We start from the raw sequence: 25,663 nt of genomic DNA, 5'->3' as shown, positions 1-25,663 counted from the left end.
AAAAAGACATCCGACCAAATAAAAGCGCACAGCTAAAACATGAATTCAAATAACTAATGCCATTAAAACAACTAACAGGTTCCAATTGAGTTCTTCGCGTGATAAACTTTCCAGCCTTTTTAAAAAATAAATTGCAATCAAAATATAGTTGTTTAGTTATTGTTTTTGTCTTGAGTAATAGAATAATCATCTGAGACCAAGCACATTCTATATAGTACAACATCACACAACGAGTAATGTACATATTGAAAAGGCTGAAAAATGTTACATCCGTCACAAACGATGTATTTTTCCCTGCTTATTTCTAAGTGTGTATAATCATTAAATGCTTCGTATAATATGTGCTTAATTTAATAATTTACATTGACATGACCTGGCTAAATGACAACGTACGTTTTAATCATTATGAATATTATGCCGTACAACATATTGCAAATTACAATCGCTCTCCCCCGAAATAATTTTTAATGTACTAGAAAATCTTTTCGAATATGTGGTACGAGCCACGCCTTGATAATTTGGACGATTTTTACAATGCGAGCCCAGCTGACGCGTACCGACGAATTCGTGAAAATTTCCCCGCCGTTGACTTTATGTTCTTCGTCGTTCAGAACGGTTTTTACCAAGTCATGCGGCCAGGTCACGTCGTACACCTCCGTACGGCAGCAGTTCGACCAAAAATATGAGTCAAAACTTTGAGACTTCTCGAAACAAGATTCTTAACAACGCGCGCACTGACCGACAGCAACGTGCTTTAACAAAGAATAGTCGTTGTATTCATGGTGTAAAACGGAGGCATACAACAAAATATATGTACACAAAACAGCGGTTTCGACGCAGTGGTCGGAAACCGCTTAAAAAATTAAATATAAAACAAAAAATATCCACTCTCGACAAAAACTATTTACATTAAAAAACACAAACATTTAAATAGATCGCATTCACTCTCACATTTCGCATTGTTATACAAAAACGTTCTACTTTTACCACATTTTCTCATTTCTCGCGGAAGTAAAGTCTTATTTCATCGCTTGTGCTATAGGTACGTTCAGTAATCATGATAATAATAATTGCACTCTTTGAACACACTGATTACAAGCGTTAACTACGAAAGGGTTTAAAAATTGCGGGGTCCGGTAATGTGTTAGATTTGATTGAAAAAAATCCAGTGTTTAAAATACCTACGCATAGGACTCATTTAAAATGGTGACGCTCTATACAAAATCTAGACCTCTACTACTTGCATATTATAAATATATATTAGGTAAAATATCTATCGAATTCAAGATTATCTACTTGTCTTAATATATTCTAAGTCTTTAAAAATCTGATTCGCAAATTATATTAATTTCATATCAAACCATTACACAAATGGTTTTTTCTGTTTCCAAGTAAAAGAAATAACCAGACCCCTTATAATCAAAATGGAACATTCTTTTCGTAAATATTATTTGTGTAAGATAAATGTTTTTTTCCCCTTAAAAAAGATAAGTTTAAAATCAAATTTAAAATCTGAAGAACACGGTGCGTTAATTTGCTGCATGATACGTGCAGTTGTTTTTTTATGGTTCTCTGCTCTCGTGACAGTGATTAACATCGAAACTCTCTTGACGAAAATCGTAATCGTTGATCCATGTATAGCTATAAAATCCATTCAATCGAACACGCGTTCCGCGAGCGCCTAGTTCTATAAAGTCCTGAATTATCTAACGATCACTTGGCTCATTGTAGAGGAATGTCGGGAAATGTGACAGAAGACACTTCGTGATACCTAAAGAAAATTTTTTTTTAAATATTTATCGATGTAAACTTTGAATAAAATATGTTTCTAACTTGATTACCTAAGTAAAATTCCATTTATTTCTATGGTATAAGTTCGGAAACGAAGGCTAATGAGCCAAAAACCCAAGGATTTCCATCCCGTTTTACTTACTTGGAAGATTTGTACTTTTCGCATAACGCCTGTTGAGGATGATCAGGTGCTGCGCACGCGGTTTTATGCAGGTCTCGGAAACACGGTTCAATATCGGCGAATGAATACCCGGTCACGCGTTGCATTTCAGAGTCCTGTTTAAATGAAAAAATCAATTCATAGTCATTACAAGTCTATTATTATAATTCACACTATCAAATAGTGCGCAAAATGCAGATTTGCGAGAGACACAAATTGTCAAGTTTTCCATTTGGAGGGAGGGGACTGGTCACTCGGGTATCATTTTCTGCGACAAAATTTATCCTTTTTAAAAACTGACGCAATAAACTCCTACCAGCTGTTTTGAATATTGATAGGAATAATAGGGTGGGATAATGCACTTCAGAAAATGGATAATTTGCGTCTTTCTGAAATAAACAATAAAGACAGAAATATGTGAAAATACGAACCCATGGAGTATTGTGAAGAGTCCAGTTCGCGAGACAAACCGAAGCTGCAGAAATAACGCTAGGAAGATACTTCAAATACGGCTCACTGTCGACCAACGTTAAATCACCCAAATACTGAATTCAAGAAAACAAATCAAGATGAGAATTAATCATCAAAATTTTTAACGATCTTAATACGAGGAAGTAGCCCGAGGCCAGTTACACAAAAAGTTAAGTTACAAGAGTAACAGTTTTAACCTGTACACAATTTTATCAGATGTACTCAGACAATCAAAGTTGGTTAAGTTCAACCAACTTTGCACTGGAAATCCCTAGACTTCTCATGTGAGCAACATATGCCTGGCAGAATTCAAACAACTCACCGAAGCAAGCGATTGCGTCTTTTCATCGGAGTGAAGCTGAGTCAAGAACCAATCGGTGAAGCAATGTATAGTTGGTACGGCGACTTCGAAAGACAGAACTTTCAGAATTAAATGTTCCATGCGCAAAACTTGTTTCTTCGAATACGTGTCATCGGTGATGTAAACGAACTCCCCGACATCAGGTGGATAGATCTCTTCAAATTTACTATAAAAAAAAAAACAAAGATACAATTAGGTCTTTGAGATTCCAAGGAAGGAGCCAGGGTTACAACTCAGGTCTCAGAGAATACAGAACTCCCTCATTTTTCCAAAATCCCCAGTGCCCCAAAATCCTAACTAACCTTTTATGATAACTTCAGTGGGGACAGTTTCAACGAAACTACCCATCACCACCAAGAGAGACAAATTCAAATTACACTGACATATCCTCACAGAAAAAAAATTAAACGAGAATTCCCCTTTTAAAGAACCATGCAGGTGCAACCGATGATACTTACGCAGCTAAAAACATACTAGCAGCTCCGACTAATTGCAACTTTCCGCGTAGTACCGACATCTGTGATAGAAACCGGTCGATGTAGTTTACAGCCAGGTGTAATGTTTCTCGATGCAGTTTATATTCTTCAGCGACCTCGGCTAACCAATCGACTAGGATACTTCTCATACTGTTCGTGATATCGGGCTGTTTTTTCATGTAGGCTGGTTTCGATCTATTGCGCAACTGTTAAGAGAAAAGGGAGACTAATTTTCATGGATCATTCAATAAAACAGCATACAACATTAATGAAAGTTGTAAACTCAGAATTTGAGGGATTTTGTACCCTCAAAAATGGATTTTGGAATTTGATTGGTTTTTGAGGGATTTGAGGGGCTGTAGGAACCATGTTTATCTGGACCAGGGATTAATCGGTAGTCTTTGGAATTTTGCATTCTTTCAAAACTTTAAAATTTAATTGGAATTACCAGCAGTATTCTCAAATAACACTAGCGCCACATAGTGGAAAAGTACCTAAACTACAGTTAGACCGATATGTTACACAAGAGGTTATTAAAGAACGTATCCTGGACACATAAATATAAAATTCAAAGCTTCCGAGTTGATACCTCAGCTGATCTCATATACGAATAGATGTCATCTGCGTATTCGGACACGCAATACACAATTTCATCGTTAGATTTACTGGTCGTCACTTCTTCCACATCAACCATTGGCTCCATATCGATCATCACAACCGAATCATCGAGCACCATCGGCGAATCTACAATTCAAAATTCAAATAAAAAGATTAATTTCAATCAATCTTATTTATTTAGGCTCCTACGATACTCGTTTTTGAAATCTGTTTATATAATTACCCGACGTCGATGCATCGTGCGATTCTGACACTTGTTGGAAACCTAGAGTTGATAAGGCTGGACGGGGTAGATTAGTGACGGCTGAATGAAGCTGTAAGGGTTCACGGTTTGCTGGTATTTGCGACGTTTGATGCGTTTGTTGTAGATTCTGCTCTTCATCCACGTGAATAGAGAACGGTTGACTAGCTGATTGCGGGAACGCGAACGCATTCGTATTTTTAGCAGATTTCACAAATGCGTTTTCATCTTGTATACCACCGATGCCGGCATTTAGGGGCTGAAATGAAAGGATAATTTACATCTGAATAAAATAGCCGTCCCTATAACATTTAAGATATTATAACAGGACTTTTTAGAGAATAAAACGGCAATAACACTAAATTAACACTGACCGGGAGAAACTTAAATTCTCAGCGGTTTTATCTAAAAATTCCCAACCCACATCTATACGAAGAATACGAGATATCCATGTAAAATATTACCTGTTTAACAGCTCTGTGTGGTTGACGGCGTACTTGGTTCGTAATCGTTCCTAAAGCGGCTCTTTTCTGTCCATTTTGTTGTTGAGACTCGTCCCGTTTCGTCGTTCTTTGACGAAGTCCGTGACGATTTTCTTCGTTTAAAACGTTCGTTTGTGGTTGAAAAACCGACATAGCGTTAGTTTGCACCGTTGCGAGCGATATAATTCACGAGAATAAGTTCTTAAAACGTATTTAGGCAGTTGAAATGCGAGAGATAGTGTGCGTCGTTGTGCTTGGTGCAGCTGCCTAGTTTACAATGAAAGCATTAACTGAATGAGAGAACGTTAAATTCCCCGCGAGCCGTTAAACGGGCCAATCACAGGCTAGCATCTTCGCACGTGATCGATCAGCTGGTAAACTAGTTGGAAATTAATCGAACATTGTTCTAATAATCAAAACTGAAAAATAAGTGATTTATCATCAAATCATTATAATCGCAATTCATAAAAATGGAACTATTACCGAAACAGGACACGTTTTGTCACTTGTCGAATACTCGAATACTGATCAGTACTCCGACCAGGTTCGAGACCCACAGATAGTTGAACTGAAATCTGAATTGTCATCAAAACTGTATAAAGTCTTACTAATTAATGAATTTAAATAAAAAGATTCGAATTATTACTAAAATTTTGGAAAAACAGCTGAGATTGAATATATCAAATGACATGTCATCGAGTCTCCGGATTCTGAAAATTCTCACTGATTTAAAATCCTATTATAGGGGCCCAAATATCTCGTAAATTTTAATAAATGTGAGCCCAGCATAGTTTATTTGATTCACTAAATTAACTTGAATGATAAGTTTTTGTTTGTCTCAACCTTGGATTTTATTACCAAGGACTACAAAACAGGAGATCTTCAATTTCGGTCGTTTTTAAGGGCGCATTATATCTTTTGTAAATAATGTTGCCACTGTTTTTGTCAGTTTGCCACAACTCTAATTTAACGAATCGCAATATAGACAAACTATTCAGTCAGGTCGTCTTTATTGATGTTAAGTGAAGCAGGTGGCCAGCTGTTAGTGGTCAAGTATTTGTATACGACTCAACTTTAATGGATGACTGGGTGAGTTTAGGGCCTAGATAGTCTATATCAAACAGTAATTAACTTATTTCTACTGGGAGTAGTTTAAAGACCTTACTCGAGGATAATCGGGTTAGAAGTGTTGTTTCTTAAGCAAATAGTCAAATAAATCAATTAGCAATCTATAGCCTGGGACGATTCCACTCTCCTGTTGGCGAAGTAATTAAGGGCGACCAAATTCTAGAAAATGCGCGCCCACCCCCTGCTGTTTTGACACTGACAGCTTCCCTCTCGATAGTGACTAATACACGTATTTGATTTTACTCAACGCCACTGATGTCAGTTGAGATTAGAATTAACACGAAATGACAATTAATACGTTCTTTTTTCTGAAAAAAAGAACTGCTTAAGATATCGGAATAAATTTGAGAACGCTAGGGCTAAATCCCACACAGATGTCAGCTTGACGATTTGCTAGTGTATTAACTGTATTCTTTTAATGGTATATTTTTGGAATAAGATTTGATATGGCAATAAAAAGATCCCAGCGATCAAAAATCAAACAACACCGTCTTCAGATGACGATAGCAAAATTTCGGTTTAAATCAGACAAATAAATCGTCGAGTTCAACGAACAGATAAACCCGAGCAATTCAAAACATCACAATCCGCAGAAAATCCTCTGATCCGCCAACTAAACCACCGACTATGAGTCCACGATCAAAATCCTGGTGTATGTAATGTGATCCAGATCATTCTTATGCGACACAAAAACCATAAATAGACATTAAGAAGTCGGAAATTTATAATAAATCTTGCTTTTATTTTCTAGTGTTAAATACTACTCAACCATCAACAATTATTTGTCTTGGATACGTTTAACTCATCTTACAATAATAATAGTTCGATCCTCTAAATGCCTTTAACTAAAACAATGAACTACACGTAACATCCAGCTTGATCAATAAATCAAACGCTAACCAAAAACCACAATGAAGCAACATTACTCGATTTTTGAAATAATCAAAAGCAAAACTGACAAGTAAAAGATGAATATTATTTCAAACTTTTAAGTGTTTTTTTTATATCTAGGAATCAATTTGAATTTTCTATTTCAATTTAATTCAAATGATTTTGTAGACTATGCAGCATTATTTACCTATACACACATTTTTGAATACCGTACATAGATTTGTAAATACAAATTTATTTGATTTCGTGGACATTTTTCAGCAACGTCATTGAAGAGACACACAAAACATCACGAGTCACAAATAAGAGGTGATTGACAGGGCGCAAAGTTTCATTTGATCTTCTAAGCAACGTTACACATTAAGTCGAATGCTGCTACCGTTTTTCCAGTTTAAGCGCCTCTGTTAATTTCGAGTCGTCCGATTTAACGGTTACTTGATTTTCACTCTGTAAACAATCCGATGATTTTGTGGGCAGCGCCGATGCCGTGCCTAACATACTCAACGTAGACCTGTAAAGACCATAAGAAAGTTTTTTCACAATTTATTTTTAGACATAGTTCTGTACTGGGTGATGGAGTAACAGGGAACATCCAATCAATGCCTCCACTATTAGTGTTGCTTGTAGTAACTCGGTTTCTTCCCCGTTCAATTTCTTCTAAATTTCAATAAAGTACGATGGAACTTTTCTCTGAATAGGATCAATGAATTGATTGTGATAATGTATGGATTCAGGAGCCTAAAATTCAGTTCGAAGTTGATCGATAATGAACTAATTTCGACGAAGTAAGGGGCCGAGTGCTCGTAACGTGTTTAAGCGAGATAGCTGGTGTAGTTTCAGTTCTCTATTCTATTTACCTATTGTGTCTCATATGACTACGGACGAGGTGACCGGCAGCTAGAGCTGACATTAGACTCAATTCACCGGCTAATACTGTAGCACAGATTATTCTCGCTAACTGACACGCGTTTTCACCGGGATTCACTGAACTAGCACCACAAACTCCTAACATCTACAAATCAACAAACAGATACCAGTAAATATTTCAATAATCATAATATCATCATCAGTGTGAAGTCTTTATTTATTTACGTGCAGCAAACTTTGTCGTACCTCTAAACACGCAGCCTGTGGAGGAAGCACAGTTCCTCCACCCACAGTGCCTACTTCAATACACGGCATTGTGACACTTATCAATAGATCGTCATTGTTTTCACCGGTTGCTTCCATTAGCGTTATACAGTTCGAACTGGCGACATTCTGAGCGGGATCCTTTAGAAAAAATACAAATCATTTAATGCTACAAGAAGAGCTTGGTTTCCATTAACAAGTGACCGTCTAATTCAATTGAAAAAGAAACCCACAGATGTACTCGGGATATAAATCTGTTTTGAAAATGCCTAAAGGCATTTGAGTTGAAACATCAAAATCCTCTTATTAGTTTTACTTCATATTGTAGGCTCCTCAAATATCAATGTGACGAAAAGAGCTGTTTACAAAAGATAAACCCAGGACATTTTTTGACCATTCAATATTTACCTGTCCTGTCGCGATGAATATAGCGGTGACAATATTAGCAGCGTGAGCGTTGAAGCCACCGATACTGGCGGCCATCGCTGAACCGACTAGATTCTTGTTAATGTTCAACTCGACCAGCGCCGGCACCGACGTCTTCAATACGCTTTTCACTATTTCAGCAGGAATCACGGCATCGCAAACAACTGACTTTCCTCGACCTTCGATCCTGAAGAATTATTCAGAAATCATCTTATTGTTTACATGAAAGGAGCTAGATTTAACAGAGGGCCACTTCTTCCCTGACTTGATCTACTAAGATCTAACTTGCTAAGATTTCGATCGACTAACACTGTCAAATATGTAAAACATAGACAGAAACTTGGATTTGAGCAATCTCAACAAATTTCCCTGACTCTTCAGCTTCTTTACAAAATTCTCTGACTTATCCGTGACTTTTTTAAAGAAAAAAACATTCAATGACTTTTCCCTGATTTCCAGTTAAGTGGGAAACTTAAAACCCTGTTTAAAGCAGTATCAAAGGAAAACAGGAGATTGATTACGTACCAGTTTATTGCTGATGGCTTCTTATCAATGCAGTAATTACCACTAATGCTCAATACTTCAATATCGGGAAAAAGCTCACACAACATCTTGATGGCTTTTTCAGAACCCTGTGAGTTACGAAATAAAGAAGAAATCTTTTTCAACGAAAGAGTTTTAGGGGGAGAAAAATCCTCACAATTGATCTCTTCCTTACCTTCGATAACATATTCATTCCCATTGCATCACCTGTCCTTGCGATAAATCTCAGGTACAAATTCCGTCCGGCCTGAGCGGATTTTAAATCGTGCAAGCGAGCAAATCTACGAACGAACCAGTAAAACAATCATTATGATGAGAGCCTAGACGCGCTAAGGGGGGCGATACAGATAACCTACGGAAAGATGATTTGAACTAACTGAATACATTACCTGCTCGTTGAATCAAAACTGTCTTTTATCATGGAATAGTTTTCAGGTAGATCTAACCAGTGTTTAACCAAACTGGCGTCTTGAATTCGAGGTAGTCTTAGAACGGGTGCTCTGGTCATTCCATCGCCGATCACCGAGCTCTGCACGCCAGTTCCCATCTAAAATACAAATAGCTTCGTTTTAAACATCGCCGATGAGAAACATCGAGTAAATTTCAGTCGAATGACAACTTACTGATAAAGCTCGGCATCCTCGGTTGGTGCTCGCTACTAACGTGCCCTCAGTAGTCGCCATGGGAACCTGATATCGTTTGCCATCGAGTACAAGCGGGCCGGCGACACCTACCGGTATCGGCATATATCCTATAACATTCTCGCAACAGGCTCCGTCTACCTGTATAATAGCAGACAGAATAACTGATTCAAAACGTATTCCAGTTAAGGAATATCTATTCTGGATTACAAACTCTCTATCAGCCACATCGCGTTTGCTATTCCAGAATAGGTAGAGCGTTATCCGGTCGAAAACGATAGCGCCAGAAGAGAATTTCAGAATCGGTAGAGGCCAATCATAACTAGTCATTAACACGTCTGCGGTTTAGTTTCACAATCAGATATTTTCAAGCCCATCCGATCATAAAATATTACGATCAGGTAACTAACTATATCGAAACCTGCCTAAAACTGAGCTAAATATTCAACGATCTTGAGAAATACTTACATATTTATAATCGTAGTGTTCATACGGAAGATTTTCTAGCGATTGAGTCGAGGTTGAAATATTAGAAGACACGAGTTTACGACGAATCGATACACCGCGACCGTAATCAGACAATACGCTCTCTATTTTATAAGACGGGATGTGTTTACAACGCACCAACGCTAGCACCTCGTCATCTGACAGCTGTGACGGTCCATCCTACACAAACATATACATGTCACAGATTATTGATTATATAATACTCATGCGCGTTGGAAGCAATTTTTGATTGCTGTGGCCAAATACCGATTTTGAACAGGTTATAAATATTGCCGCGGCGAATTTACTTAATTTTCTTCAAAAACATGGTATTCAAAGAAAAAAAAAACGTCATTCAGTGAATTACTGCCGCAGCTTTGGCCGCTGCAGTCGCTTCCGTTCCAACACCACTGATACTTAGATAAGTTTGGATTGAATCATTTTCTAGAATAAAAATCTAATTGGAGAAACGTTTTTATGCAATGTGGCCGGAGAGGCCTAATAATCATCAAAACTGAACTCAAGCGGTGATAGATGAGACCAGCAATAAACATAAATCCATGTTTCTACTCCAAATGGCAAGATCCATGAGGCAAAGGAAAACTAAGATCTTCAACCAGTGAATCGTAGATTGATGAAACCAGTAAAAACATAATCTTTTAGACATAGAAATCAGCTCGAGGTAAAGCCCTAGGTTGGGCGGAATTATGTACACAATACACACATGACTTACATCGAGTTTCAGAATGCGCTTACATTCGTCTATAGGTCGTACCGGTCGATCAGTGGGTGACATTACAGCATCGAAATCATTCACCTCATCATCACCGGTCTGAGTAGATTTCTCCTCAAATAATACATCGTTATTCTCATCATCGTCGTCATCGCTGTAATCATCTCCGATACTGAAATGCGCTGTACGACGCTAAAAAAAACAACCCATTCAATGCCATTTCACTACATAAGATATCTACATCATGGTTTTTGATTTTACCTTAGATTTAAACGTGTCAATTCTAACTAAAATCTAACTGATGATCGTAAATTGAATCGTCATAGTACACTCACCCCAAAAGTAACGACAGGTACTGACAAAGAATTCATCACTTCGTTGAATGCATTATCGATTTGATCGCTAGGTGGCAGTGTTTGAGATTGTTGATCGTGATGAGATGGTAATGCCACTGTCGTTGAGGTCGCAGTAGATTCTTCTGTTTCTGAATCTTCATCGAAGAAAACGTATTTAACGATGACGAAAAACGTCAATAAAACCGCGATTGCGACGTCAACATTCGCCAACTCTCTGTAATCAATAGCATAACTTAGAATCATAAAATCCTACAATAAGATTAGGAAATAGTGCAAAATTTTCCTTGAGGTAGTTGTTTACTTAAGTCATCTTAAGGAATACTGGCCACTGAATCAGTATTCCTGAAGATAACTATAACATAAGTCCAAAACGATGAATAAATCTTTAACTCATAGAAACATTTCAGACATTAATTTTCATTCTTCACAACACAGACATAACGTTTCATCAAAGGTTAACTTAAAATCATCCGTAAATCATTGAAATCAGTATTCAGGTATGCGAGTAGTTCGCATATAATGATTGAATACACTGTTTAGGGACAGCTATATTTACTAGCCACAATAGGAGCAGAAGACAGTAAGGACGTTTAGATATGTAAACAAACAAATTAAACAGAATGAGAACTTTACTAAAGCCTTTAAACGCAAACATCTGGTCAACAAATAAACAATGTTTTCAATGCGGGATATAATGAAGCTAGGTTTTATTGGAACTTATCAGGGGATCAGGGGTTAGATTGATGAACTCAGGAATTTCATATCATCTCCTTATAATTGTCATTCAAAACAAAATATCGGGATTTATCACACTTTTTCCCGCATAATTTTTCCAGATTTTTCCATGTCAAGGTACAATTACATCAGCTATTGGTCACAATTTGGACAGAAAAGGATAACATTTCTTAAACTTTAATTCAGCTTGTGCCACAGATCGCTTTTCTTGACATTTTGAAGATTTTTCATACTGGTTATATTTTGAAACAGACATTTATATAATCAATCTGATTTATATGAGGTTCGAATAGTAAAATACAAACCTGTAGATATAAAACTGCCAGAAAGGGATCTCGGGTTCGATTTTCTTGAACACTGACGGGAATTGCGAAACTAAACCTGAAGTTGACTGCGATGTTACTAGGCGACTATGAGCGTGAACAAGAACTAAACCAGCAGACTAAAAATATAATATCGCAAATCATGAGAAAAATTTGGACCAGCAACAGTCTATACCGCTACATGAACTTTGAAATTCTATAGTGTTGCCAACCTCAGAAAAGTGCAATCAATAACATATAAATATGAAAGAAAATGTTCAAATCAATCAGTAATCGACAATAAGACATTCAGTAACATCTTTCATATCTCTGTACGCAAACAAATCAAAACAGTATTCATTGTCATAGTAGCAACAGTTGGCAGCTCTGTCCTAGAAATTTAATAAACGTACCATGATGATTTTCACTCTTTGCGAAACTGGATTCGGTTTCAAACGATTTTCGTCTTCTAATAACATTTTCGAGGCCACTTCTTTGATTTGCCAAGCCGGTCGACCATCCCGCAATCCACGAGATAACTGAAATGAAATGAAACATTTTCATGATTTCTTTTACCCTTAAATGAAAATTTTCTATTCTACGAAAGGGCAAGATAACAGCAATTTCTTGACGCTCACCTCTAGCACCAGAGCAAGACAGGCAGGATAAAATGTCATAAATGCGAGATAATTGACGACTACCGATAAGCAGCCTAACCAACAGATTGTTTCTAAATGTTGTACACCTGAAAATCATTAATTAAGACAGAGCTCACTATTAGAACAGGACACATCCCCGAGCTCACTATTAGAACAGGACACATCCCCGAGCTCACTATTAGAACAGGACACATCCCCGAGCTCACTATTAGAACAGGACACATCCCCGAGCTCACTATTAGAACAGGACACATCCCCGAGCTCACTATTAGAACAGGACACATCCCCGAGCTCACTATTAGAACAGGACACATCCCCGAGCTCACTATTAGAACAGGACACATCCCCGAGCTCACTATTAGAACAGGACACATCCCCGAGCTCACTATTAGAACAGGACACATCCCCGAGCTCACTATTAGAACAGGACACATCCCCGAGCTCACTATTAGAACAGGACACATCCCTGAGCTCACTATTCAAACATTTCTTCAATTCATCGTAAACAGTAAGTACTTCAACGAGCAAAACATGTAGCTGATGATTTAACATATTACTCTGAGTTTCGAAATTTAGATTAAACTTCATCATCCGAAAAAACCAAGATAGATTTTCTTCTATTTTTGTTTCTGTGATGACAAATTTAATCTACAAACTTCAAAACTGTCAGAAAATTAACTGTTATATCATCAACTGTGGGTTTTGCTCATTAACTCTGAAATAATGAGATTTATATCAGTCTACCGATGAGTAAGTACTTTACCTGACAGTGTACCGACACTAATAACTAGTAACTCTACGAAGGCATCTAGTGTTATCATAGGCCCGAGTTTGGCCATACCTTTCGCTATATTATCTTTCAATTCAGCCTGTAACGAGAATAGAACATCATTGACGTTCACAGATACCTGCATGGTTAAGAGTTTGTCGACCAATTTAAGCATCAAAAATTTTTCACCTGCGATCCGGAGTTCAACGCAAATCTGGCTAGAGTGCTAGCCTTGCATAAATCTACTAACAGCAGAAAGAACGGGAAAGCTTCGCTGAAAAATAGAAGAAGAGATTTAGTTTTATTTCACATTTAAGGGCTGTTTTTCATTTAATATCAGAAACTCGATTTTATTGATGCTTACTTCAGTTCAGCGAGATCGTTTTCTAAAACGCTAATCATTGCACTCGTAAATGCAAAACTAGAGAACAACGTAAATAATCCGGATATACCTAAAAACAGGAAACAATATCCGTGAGATTGCGACTATATCAATCTCATGAAACGCACGACCGAACGGTTGTTTACCTAATAGATATTTGGAGCCATGTTTTCGCAGTTTTCTAAATTGTACGTAGATATAAACGATAGCGAGACACTTGGTGACAGTGAGGAAGACTAGGACTTCACGTGAGCGATACGGCTAGAAAAATATAAACATCACATTACGTGTTATTCAATTTACTCTTAAACCCGCCGAGCACAGGGTTTCATGAACAGATTAGAGGTTTCCTTTTTGCCGATAAAAGGGGTCAGCATCTTCGACTCGTCGCCACAAGGATTCAAACTCATCAATACTGGATCGACAGATATCGCATTTATCTATTCTATGACCGGTAAATTGATGTTGATCTCAGCATTTCAGAGTTGATGTTTTAACAATTTATTCTGACAGTTTCAAAGTTTTGACTAGACTTCATCATCGGAGACACGACAATAACATTATTTTCATTTCTGTGACGATGAAGTTTAGTCAAAACTTCGAAGCAGTCAGACCATAAATTGTTAAAACATCAACTGTGGGTTTCACTCATTAACTAATGTATACTCACGTGTTGAGTCTCGTCGCCGCAATCGTAATTCCAACCGCATATTTTCCGTTCGTCGTGATGATGAAATGAACGCATCGACAGTAGACATATAGTAACGGTTAAAGCAACTACGATTACTTCCCACGGATGACAAGCGCACAACTGGCCATGTGCGTGGAATATTTCTGCCAGTACCATCTACAAAATATTAACAAGAAGTTTTCAAAAAAGTATTAACAAGAAGTTTCGAAATAGTGAACAGATAGATGCCTGGTAAAGTTTGGAGTCGTTAGTCTAGTACCTAGCCGTCGTTCTACAAACAACCGGTAACAACGACTGGTATTCAGACTAAGTTTGGAAGATCAAACATTTCCATCACTAACTGACTGACTGACAGTGTTAAGATTAAGAAGGAAGGATAAGGGTTGTGGTCAAAGGGCATAGCAATAGTTAGACAGCTTAATATGTGATGCTTTAACAGTAGACGTGTAAAATCTAGTGAACAATTCTAACTTTCGGTTTCAAAACTACAGCAAGGATATACAATAAATCTTTATTGAATTGAATTTGATGAAAACGCTGAAGTTTCTACACATTTTCTCATCTTTCCTCCTTCTCATCATAAACATCACAGATATCACTCGAAAACTTACCTTTTAATCTTAACAATGAATCAATACCGAATGGTTGTTGATTAGTACTTTTACTGATATTTCATCATCTTGGTAATTTTTCCATTTTATAGTACTGATATCACTTCGTGACGTCACGACCGTCAATGACACATAATCGACGCGTGGGTTCGAATCCCAATAACTTTTTTGATTGGGCGTGCCCTCGCTCGATATCATGAATTAATGAATATCAAAATTAAGCTTTTGCTGGATTGGTAATTTTATTCAGACTTTTCCACTTTAGAGTTGTAGGCTTTAATATAGTATATGAAATATTTTGTATGTGTCGTTCGCGTTTACACTCTCTGATACGAGCCATCAAATGGAAAATCAGACAATTTTTGGCGTATATAAATTTTTTCTCATTGAAAAGTTATCGCATTTATTCATTCTAGATAAAAGAGAATAATCATTTTTTAAAAGTGGTTCATTTTAGTGCCTTTTTTCACGGTATAAAATAACTGAAATGAATAAAAAAAAGAACTCGCAGCGGATTTTAAGAAAATTCCATCTTAATGTCATAGCTGCTATGATTTCTGATCTTTTTATTCGGATGATATTGTCATATGAAATGTAAGTCAAAGTATGCATTATAGAAAAAAAGTAAAACACATATCACGACACGACACATTGGTCATTTTCAATTTCAGCTGACCAGACGGGATCAATCTTTAAACATTCATTTACACCCAAAAACAGCCACCGGTGCACGTTGGATTCAATGACAGAGACAGGCACTCTGATTTGCGAAAGACTTAAATTACACTAGAGAACGTCCTCACTCAGAGAACGTCCTTGCCAAATAAATGTAAAAGCCCCGCATCATCGTACTTAAGGATTAAGTGGATCTGGTTGATTGGACTCACGCGACCCGATAAACGGGTACGTCAACCGTGCGCAGTGGCCACACCAGTTCAAATTTGGAATTATTCCGTCCGTGCTGAAGTAGGTGGATTCTTTCAGTGTCTGAAGTAGGTGGATCCTTACAGTGGTAAGAGAAGAACAAGCTATGATTTTCCTGACAACCTTTTTCCTTGGAATTATTTACATCTATTCAGGTATGAGTTTTCCTTAGACACGGATTATTGTTCTGAAATCTGTATCATATGTCCGAATTAAGTAATTGGAAAATTAAATTATAAAATTCCAATGATTATCAAATGTTTCACATTTTCATATTTTGTATGATATAAAAATCATTGCTACTTTCTTTTGGTGTTGGTGAAAGTAGAAGTTTGAAAATCCCGCGTGTGAAACATTTACAGGATTCGAACCCACTGAGATTGCCGCGGATGTAGCGTCTAGATAAATCACATGACCAGCTTGGACAAAATGGCGACTTACATGATTCGCAACAGTGTCTATAATTTTCACAAAATTAAGCTATTTAAGTCATGTTTGTCAGTAAGACAACACGTAAATCGTCTCGTATCAGATACCACAAGTAAAGCGCAAAGCAACGATGTAATGCAGGGTGTCAAGTCTAAGTTTACCGAGGAAATCAGGCCATTTTCTGAGTTCCTCACTGACACGTACGCCCGTCAACATGATTACCTCCGAATTTCGCTTACCGAACGATGTAACTTGAGATGTCAGTATTGTATGCCCGAAGAAGGCGTTGATCTAAGTCCAAAAAATGAGCTGCTAACGACTGACGAAGTGATCACGATCGCACGCTTATTCGTAAAAGAAGGCGTGACTAAAATACGATTGACAGGTGGCGAACCGCTCGTTAGACCGGATATCGTATCGATTATCGGCGAAATGAACAAATTCCGAAAATACGGTTTAGAGACGATCGCTATGACGACGAACGGAATCACGTTAGGTCGAAAACTTCCCGATTTAAAACGAGCCGGACTCGATTTGATAAATATCAGTTTGGACACGTTGATTCCGGCGAAATTCGAATTCATTACGCGTCGTAGAGGCTGGGATAAAGTGATGAATAGTTTGGATAAAGCGTTAGAACTCGGATACAGCCCGGTTAAATTAAACTGCGTCGTGATGAACGGAGTCAACGAGGAAGAAGTCGTCGATTTCGTCAAATTAACCGAAAACAAAGACATCGACGTGCGTTTTATCGAGTATATGCCGTTCGACGGAAATCGCTGGAATTTGAAAAAGTTTGTCAGCTATAAAAAAATGGTCGAATCGATCCGCGAAGTTTGGCCGGATTTCGAACGTTTGAACGACGGTGCGAACGATACGTCTAAAGCGTACGCGGTACCGGGTTATCGCGGTCGAGTCGGTTTCATCACGTCGATGAGCGATCATTTTTGCGGTTCGTGTAATCGTCTGCGTATAACGGCGGACGGTAATTTGAAAGTTTGTTTGTTCGGCGCCAACGAGGTTTCGTTACGCGACGCGCTGCGTTCCGGAACGATGACGTCGACGGACGACGCGCAATTGTTGGAAATTATCGGTCGCGCCGTGAAACGCAAGAAGAAACAACATGCTGGAATGTTAAATATAGCGACGATGAAAAATAGACCTATGATTCTCATCGGAGGATGAAATGTTTTTTCATTCCCGGGTCCTTCACTTACGTAAATAATCTCTGTTCCCGAAATTGCAGAGAAAGGTTAAAAAATTAGAGATAAGGCTAGCGAAATTGATACTTTGTTTTCCCTTTCTGTTGAGCTTAAAGGTTGACCCAGCCAGCAGCCTCGATGCCCTGTACGTTATTCATAAGATCATGATCAAGCTAACCATAACAGACTAAGCGGTAAGAAATGAACTGATTTCAATTGCAATTAACAGAATGACCCGGAGGATTAGGAGAAACAAGGTATCATTTTATTTTAGTCTAACCTTTCTCCTAGAAATCGTAGAAAAGGTTAGTTTTTATGAACTCTGTGATTTTCTTCGCTCTCTTCAAAAAATACTGTATTATTGGGGAGATAATGCAAAAAACAGCGTTGCTTTCATCATAAGATTGCTAGACGAGGGTAATTTTTGTGAATCCGGGAACTAGCATGTCCCACCACCTTACTTCAAAAGTGAAGGGCCCGGGCTTCAATCCTGGCTCAGGAAAGAATGCACCTAGGCTACTTTTTATAACATCATATATACATGTAGGTTGATTTTAGAATCGTGAATTTGGTGCTATGAATTGTAAATTGGCATTATGATAGAAATTGTTAAATTAGATATTTGATACAATTGTTGAATGAATTCATGGAATTTTGTTAGTATTGTATTGTTAATGCGTATTTAGTGGAATCTTTATGATTTATCATTTTAAAGCCATCATGAATAGAATATCAAATAGTTATTTACATATTTTATAATGTAATCAATGTAAATGTCGGTATATGGATAGTTTAATTAATTTATAAAATGATGTCTAAATATGAAGGCAACTGCAAATAAACTCGCCTTACTCGGGACAAAACTGTAGGAATGGTAAAATTGGTCTGATTTAAGCGAAATTCCAGTTAAGCGGAAAATACATATAAATAGATAATTATTTTGTTTTTGTCTGAAGTCTAAAGTGTCCATGTCTGAGTTAGGCAGGGTTTACCATTTAAACCCCTGGAACATTCCTTTGTAAAATAGATATAATCATCTTGCACTGTATTTATTGGTCTGAAGTTTAAATGTTTAATAAATCGCTCACTGCTGATTCAAAAATATTTTGAGTTATTCTTTTTATTTGGAGTATGGATATTTAAACTGTATCGAAATGGGCTTTGTACTGACATGGAAAACAGTTTTTGAATTTGGAGGCCTTCCGAATACATTTTTACCATCTTTGTATGGGATAATGGAAATATTTCCCATAAGCTACGCAACAAAGTTTGTAAGTTAATTAGACTGTTGTTAGGGTATTGCATGGTCAATTTATTACATACCTATAAAATGAATCTTTATCAATGATTTTCCGAATGAATATTTTCAGCGAGTGGTGTACCCTGTGGCATTCGGTTTCAAGTCAACAGAACAGTTTCAGCAACAGATACTCGTATGTTTTCACAAAAACTTCTCTCATTTTGGTGAGGCGTATTATGAAATACCATTTCAATTTCATGACATAAAACTTCAAATTATATTTCTAAAACTTTCAGGGACTGTGTCTGGGAACCCATTGGTTGCAGGTGTCCGACTTAGTACTCCTGGCAAACATAAAGTGACGTATATCATCAAGGATTTCACATTAAGTCGTGGATATTTGTGCGACTTCAAACTGTTAAGTAGTCGACGGGGTCATGTAACATTGCAAGTGTTTAAAAGATTAGAAGGACTAGTCGATCACATTCACTGGGTAATTGTTGGACAGATTCATAAACATGTATCCGTAGCAGGAAAATCCCAGGTTAGTTTTATTCAGTTTGATTTCATTCTTAATGATTTCACATTTTCAATTCAGCCACAAGTTTTTTTGAGAGTGTGAACTTTTTGTAGATGGACGTCCCACCATATTTGAAATCGCACGGGAGCGACTTTTGTTAAATATGCCTCGAAGTAACATATGTAGCTTTTATAGGTGAATTTCATTGATTTTTCCAATGTTACAGGCAGATGTAGATTGGACAGACCCCATTCCTCTCGATGGCACAGAAAAATTTGGATTTACGTGTGACAACAAATGTCCGATATCGTTCAATGTAGATTTCAAATCGAACGTTTTCTTTCGATCATTTTCACCGCTTCACGTGTTCATGCGAGGAGAGAATGTTGTTATTTCATCAACTGCGTCGCTTTACAAGTTCGCGTTACAAGCAACTGTCGTAACACATCCAGTACTGTGCCCCAGTTATAATCATACTATACCAACTTGTACCACTCCAAGTAAGTGTTTTGATCAAGGATAGAATTTCCCTGATTCTCAACTTCGAGTGAACCCATTGATCCCATTCTAGAAATGTTAATAAATCATTTGTTTCATCTTTACTCCATTCATTTCTTTTATTTCAGACACTATGTCAAGCACTATTTCTACTACCTTATCTACAACACTACCAACCACTGTTCCTACTAAGACTACTACGGCAACTTCAACTACCACAGCATTAACTACTACTCAATCAACTATAACAACAACTACTCCTTTGAAAACTACGACTACCATGGCTCCTGAATGTTTACACATAACTGATACATATGGACCTTACAGTAACAGTCGAAGTAAGGAATATCTTTTTCCTTGTATTTGTATTACTGAACATATATATTAATTGCAAAGCAAGTCGTTGTAGGAATTTAGGATGAATCGATTTTTTTTACTTCTAGTTGAACAGTTTGGATATCCAGCTGAATCAGGTACTAAAACTCTGAATGGGCATTACGTGTATATTTTGATATCAGTTCCGCTACCCAAAGGCTATGTGTGCAATTTCAACGCATATTTCACGCGACCTTCGACTACTAAGTTTCAAATATGGAGGAAACTTTCAACGACGACTTTCAAACTCATAAGTGAAGTTCGTTTCAATGCTTCAACAATTGGCAATCATACGGTAAAGAAATTTGATTATGCATTTACTAAAATAATCGTGCAGATCTAATTGATACCAATTGAATTATCGACGAATGACATCAATTTCAGATTGAGCCTGACTGGAGTTCAACTCAAACTGAAATTCTGGCTGGAGATTTGATCGGATTTACATCCAATGATATGGGAGCTATTCCCTACCAGTTTTATAGCGAAGGTTCTGTTGTTGTTTTCCGAAAACTGAAAGCTAACGATAGCTCTCCGCAAGTCAACTCCACAATGAAAATAGATTCTCTCGTAAATGTGTACAAGTTTTCGTTGAATGTTGATGTAGCTTCTCATCCAGTTTCTTGTGAGTAGTTTTTGAAAATTGTTCAAACGGTTACTAGATATTTCTATTTTGTTATGCAGCCAGAAAATGTCAACATTCTTTTTGCAGGTCCAAACTTTCCGGTACCAACAAACTGCGTAATACCAACAGGTATATCTTTGAATATTTAAGACTGATAGCTGTGTATTTATTGCTTCGAGACGCTTCAAGAATGAACTGCTGTTTTTTTAGTAATTCCTAGAATAACAACTGAGAAAGTCTGTATGACCGTGGCTCCACCAACTTTTCATCCAAAACCTGCAGAGCATATTAGTATGTATCAATGTGCAATACTGCAGGAAATGATGTGTCATTTTTTCTTGGTATTAACTTGTTTTGTTCATACGCTTTTCATAGAAGCAGTATTTGGTAACAGTATCGTGCCTGGATTGGCGACAAAAGATGGTTATTTTGTACACATCATTGACGGGTTTCATCTGCTCGAAAGCTACATATGTTACTTCGAGGCATATTTTACAAAAGTCGCTCCCGTACGATTTCAAATATGGCGGGACGTCCATCTACAAAAGTTCACATTCTCAAAAAAACTCGTGGCTGAATTGAAATTCACGCCTCCATCGGCTGATCAAAAACACAAAGTGAGTGGTAGTTTCTAATTTACTTTAACAAGCCAGAACCTCTATCTATTTGTCATCAGTTCTTTGTTTATTTCTAGGCATACATTGTCGACTGGAGATATCCTATTCATGTGCATAATCACGATCAAATAGGTTTTGCGACAGTCGGTACCGGGACAATTGCCTTCACTGTAGACTATCAAAATTCATACTACAAAGAGTTCGCATCAATTGAACAACTACCACAAGTGAATGATACTGTAGCAATTTCTTCAACAGTTGTCTATAGATATTCTATTAAAGTTGGTGTCTCTAATCATCCTGAACACTGTAAGTTGCGTTGAATTCTATTCCAAATATTTCTTGTTCTCCGACTTCTCATTCTTTCAAATGTACAGTTCATCAAAGCCTTATTATTTGATCGTACTTACAAGATAACAAACCTGAGTGGATAAATATCGATTGATTTTTAGGTGAGAACTTTGTTGCTCCTACTCCTGTTCCTTGCCCTCTTGAAAGCGAGCAAAATCCAGGTACAAAAAAGAATGTCATACATGTACCGGGGTATATGGATGTAAATGATAATGTATGAAATTTTCATATTTCAGTCATAGAAACAGGATTTAAATTAATGCCCTCGATAGCGGAAATGTTAAATGGCTATAATTCATACGTGATTCAAGGGTATAATTTAACCAGTGGTGAACTTTGCCATTTCTCTGCGTATATAATGAACGCTAAAATAATGACTCGCTATCAGGTCTGGCGTCCGGTCGGAGATAATCGCTACAAACTCATCGGTCAACTGAATTACAAACCGGATTCACAAGGTTTTCATAGAGTTAGTAGGCTTATATCGGAAAATAGAAAATCATTCACGATCTTCGTGTTTTATTTGCAATTTCTGTTACGCGTTTTGTAGATTTTCATTAATACCGGTCAAGTAATACAGATTGAAGATGGTGATCGACTAGGTTTCACAACTCTCGGAATGGCGACAATTCCGTGGGCTCCACTCAGTCAGTTAGCTAGCGTAAACAAGGCTGTGTCGATTGCAAAATTTCCATCATTGAATTCTTTACCAAACGTCGATGACACGGTGACCGTCGCAAATATGATATCTCCATTGGAATTTGCGATAACAGTCAGCACCACAAACAGCACTCAGTATTGTAAGTGAATGTAATTGATCTGGCTGATGTTAACTATGAATCATAACAGCACTATATAGAATCCCACACTTGAAATGAAGAATAAAGTTCAAAATGTTTCATTGAGCTAGTTAGTAGTTTTGGTTACAATGTTTCAACTAAAAGTTATCTTCAGGAATATTAGGATTAGTCGAATAAACTGCAGTTTAAGGAAAATTTTGGATTCTATTTTTCATTAGTGTTCTGATATCATTGTTGACTCTACAGTGTTTTATCAACGGTTATTAGTATTGTTAAATGTTTATCATATCTTATCAGGTCATCATCTGAGTACAACAACTTCTATTCTCACCACATCTTCAGTTTTACCGACCTCTACAATAAAACCCAAGAGCGTCATCAGCCTCTGTAAGTTTGTTTTCAATCTATGTCTTTGTGCGAAGTTTCTCTTTTGCTTACCTTACTTTTCCTTACAGCTGGTGGTGAACTGATCATTGGTGAAGAACATACATGTATGTAGATGTATATGTTTTCCATGAGCACAATCTCCGATCTTTTACTTCTATCAAATGAAGATCAGTGTCTTTATTTACAGCAAAGCCAATCGGTAACCCGGCAAACTTTGGAATGTTTGAACTACCGGCCGATGTGAGTGGTTACGTCTTAATGAAGAAGATTAGTCCAATTAATGGATTCATTTATCGATTCAGCGTTTATCTCGCTACAAATAAGGCCGTATATTTACAATTATGGCGACCGGTTCTAAACGATATCTGGGAATTGGTTTATTCATTCGGCATCAGAGCAAATAAAGTTCCAAAAACGCATCAGGTAATCGAGCGTGAATGTTGCATAAATTGTTGAGTCCCAGTGAAATTGATAGTTTTCGTGCTCACTCTTTCATAGGTTTACCCACCCAGTCCAGTAACCGTTATGATTGGTGACACATTAGGATTTTCGACCGACGGAAAATCCCCGATGACTTTTAATCTTACACAAAATCCAACTGAAGGAAGTCAAGTGCTCGTACTTTATCAGCCAAAATTAGTCGGCGTGGGGCAGTTTTCATCTGCTTCGACTAAAACTGTTGATAGAATTTATGCTTTAAACGTTGAGATAAGTAAGTATTTTTTCTGAATTGTCTATGATTATTGATTGTTCACTTACCTTTTGTTTATTCTTTCAGCTAAAGTATACAAACGTGCTCCCGCACCCCCGGATGGTCATCCAGGGCCACCAGGACCTACTGGAGACAGAGGTCCAGTTGGTCTACCTGGAAAAATGGGATTGATTGGTGCAAGAGGGCCACGTGGATATCCTGGATACCCGGGAAAAATGGTATCTATCACATGCAAATTCATGTTCTGGTACTTTTCATATTTGTCAAAGATTACTTTTATAATCTTTATATTTCAGGGACCTTTTGGGGATAAAGGAGAGCAAGGAGACCAGGGGGAAAAGGGCCTTAAAGGAGCTGATGGTAGTCGAGGCATTTTGGGGATTCCTGGACCTACAGGTCGCATTGCTAAACCTGGTCCACCAGGTCCTCCAGGTGATGTAGGTCTAAGAGGCAAAAAAGGCATTCCTTCCAAAGTAAATGGACGTCGTGGAATTCCAGGGCCACAAGGTAACTCATTCGATGCTGTAATGAATGCCTGGGTAGTTGAAAGTCTCCGCGAATGTTCTTATACTTGTCATAATGTCTTGTTTCAGGTATTCCTGGACTTAAAGGTAAAGTTGGCTTACCTGGTAAGAAGGGTCCGGTAGGTGACCCGGGACCGCCTGGTTTGATTGGAACCAAAGGAGAAAAAGGGCCAGTCGGAGCTATTGCCAGTGAGTTTTTCCTGTCCCGTCATCGCGTATCGATAGTGTTTGATCCACAACTATTCAATGTTTTTAAATGCAGGTAGAATATGCAGGTTGAGTAATGGTGGATGTGATGATATCTGCACAGAACGTTTTGCTGATGTTATTTGTTCTTGTCGTCCAGGATTTAAACTCGGTATAGACAGTAAAACTTGTATTGGTGCGTGTCATAAGATTAATTAAGTTAATTCTGATCTTCACAGGCGATTTTATTTTTGTTAATCAATATCGGAACGTATTTCAACTACAGAAATTAATGGTTGTCTAATAACGAATGGTGGTTGTCAAGAACTGTGTCATTTGTACCCGAATAAGCTTGATGATGGACCCAAAGATGATTTAGTGTATGGGACAGATTACGCGTGTCGGTGTAGTAAAGGTTTCCGAATGTCCAGCAATCGCGTCTCTTGTAATGGTACGATTTTACATTTTATCCAATAAGTTGTACTAGAATATAAAGCACAGGGTCCAGTTCCACAGTTGTGAGTTAGAGTTAACTCTGAGTTAAAATTAGTTCATTTTCAATGAGTTAACTCAGGGTCAAATTTTAACTTAGAACTGTGGAACTGGACCCAGGTGTATGTATGCATTCTAAATGTATGTTTACTGTTCCAGATATCGACGAATGCCAGAATGAAAAATCTCCGTGCGCAAAAAATCAGATCTGTATGAATACTCAAGGGAGTTATGAATGCTACAATACGTTGGTTCAAAAACCTAACCGTGGAAAGTTAAAAGGTATCCAAGAATTCAACGGTTTTGATTAACTGCGAAGTTCCTCGATAAATTCTTGCTTTGATGCTATTGTATACTACCTTTGCAGGTGAAAATCTCTTTGTAAATCCACAAGTATTCATCGGACTAATTGCCTGGCTGATAGCTATCTCCATATCGACGATAGTCTTACTCATTTCCTGCGCTCAAAACACTAACAGCGTTGACAGTCGTCTGGTTCTAATAGCACCGCCGCAACATTACCTGCCTAAAGTTTGGATTGAACAACGATACAAGCGTATGGGGAAACGTGGCGGTTCAATGTCTCAATCCACAAGTCCAAAAAGTGTTGCATTTAGCCCTACAAGCTTGCGTGCATAATACATTCATATGTACTATTTTGTGAAAATAAAAGCACTGCATACAAGATTACTTGATT

The 25,663-nt window shown here is 37.6% G+C and overlaps 4 protein-coding genes across 4 annotated transcripts; 2 read left to right on the top strand and 2 right to left on the bottom strand.

Moving 5' to 3' along the window:
- Positions 1-1,413: 1,413 nt before the first annotated feature.
- On the bottom strand, positions 1,414-4,860 carry LOC141906026 (G2/mitotic-specific cyclin-A-like). The gene is made up of 8 exons (XM_074795169.1): positions 4,583-4,860; positions 4,101-4,377; positions 3,849-4,003; positions 3,242-3,465; positions 2,745-2,949; positions 2,383-2,496; positions 1,934-2,067; positions 1,414-1,771 (listed from the first exon to the last, which is right to left on the bottom strand). The coding sequence occupies exons 1-8, from the start codon at positions 4,751-4,753 to the stop codon at positions 1,723-1,725; spliced, it is 1,329 nt and encodes a 442-aa protein (XP_074651270.1). The 5' UTR covers positions 4,754-4,860; the 3' UTR covers positions 1,414-1,722.
- Positions 4,861-6,467: 1,607 nt separating this feature from the next.
- LOC141905354 (3-hydroxy-3-methylglutaryl-coenzyme A reductase-like) lies at positions 6,468-15,204 on the bottom strand. The gene is made up of 20 exons (XM_074794196.1): positions 15,085-15,204; positions 14,453-14,629; positions 13,929-14,043; positions 13,765-13,852; positions 13,590-13,674; positions 13,395-13,500; positions 12,611-12,717; positions 12,386-12,511; positions 11,976-12,112; positions 10,915-11,149; positions 10,580-10,771; positions 9,829-10,026; positions 9,343-9,501; positions 9,109-9,266; positions 8,895-9,000; positions 8,702-8,808; positions 8,159-8,363; positions 7,733-7,891; positions 7,477-7,631; positions 6,468-7,130 (listed from the first exon to the last, which is right to left on the bottom strand). Exons 2-20 carry the CDS (start codon positions 14,627-14,629, stop codon positions 6,995-6,997), a joined length of 2,751 nt encoding a protein of 916 aa, XP_074650297.1. The 5' UTR covers positions 15,085-15,204; the 3' UTR covers positions 6,468-6,994.
- A 1,238-nt stretch (positions 15,205-16,442) lies between these two features.
- Positions 16,443-18,828, top strand: LOC141905569 (molybdenum cofactor biosynthesis protein 1-like). Its single transcript, XM_074794481.1, has one exon. The coding sequence runs from the start codon at positions 16,450-16,452 to the stop codon at positions 17,620-17,622; it is 1,173 nt and encodes a 390-aa protein (XP_074650582.1). The 5' UTR covers positions 16,443-16,449; the 3' UTR covers positions 17,623-18,828.
- Positions 18,829-20,145: 1,317 nt separating this feature from the next.
- On the top strand, positions 20,146-25,636 carry LOC141905155 (uncharacterized). The gene is made up of 21 exons (XM_074793928.1): positions 20,146-20,235; positions 20,341-20,567; positions 20,657-20,897; positions 20,985-21,026; positions 21,108-21,188; positions 21,273-21,514; positions 21,592-21,823; positions 21,967-22,026; positions 22,102-22,334; positions 22,416-22,665; positions 22,963-23,052; positions 23,121-23,156; positions 23,240-23,475; positions 23,551-23,764; positions 23,831-23,982; positions 24,061-24,271; positions 24,358-24,477; positions 24,551-24,670; positions 24,761-24,925; positions 25,126-25,248; positions 25,334-25,636. Exons 1-21 carry the CDS (start codon positions 20,178-20,180, stop codon positions 25,603-25,605), a joined length of 3,405 nt encoding a protein of 1,134 aa, XP_074650029.1. The 5' UTR covers positions 20,146-20,177; the 3' UTR covers positions 25,606-25,636.
- The last annotated feature ends 27 nt before the right edge of the window (positions 25,637-25,663 follow it).

The sequence above is a fragment of the Tubulanus polymorphus genome, chromosome 5 (genome assembly GCF_964204645.1).
Source record: "Tubulanus polymorphus chromosome 5, tnTubPoly1.2, whole genome shotgun sequence".
Lineage (NCBI taxonomy): Eukaryota > Metazoa > Nemertea > Palaeonemertea > Tubulaniformes > Tubulanidae > Tubulanus > Tubulanus polymorphus.
Note: the sequence above shows the minus strand (reverse complement) of the source record. Positions and strands in the feature narration are given on the sequence as shown.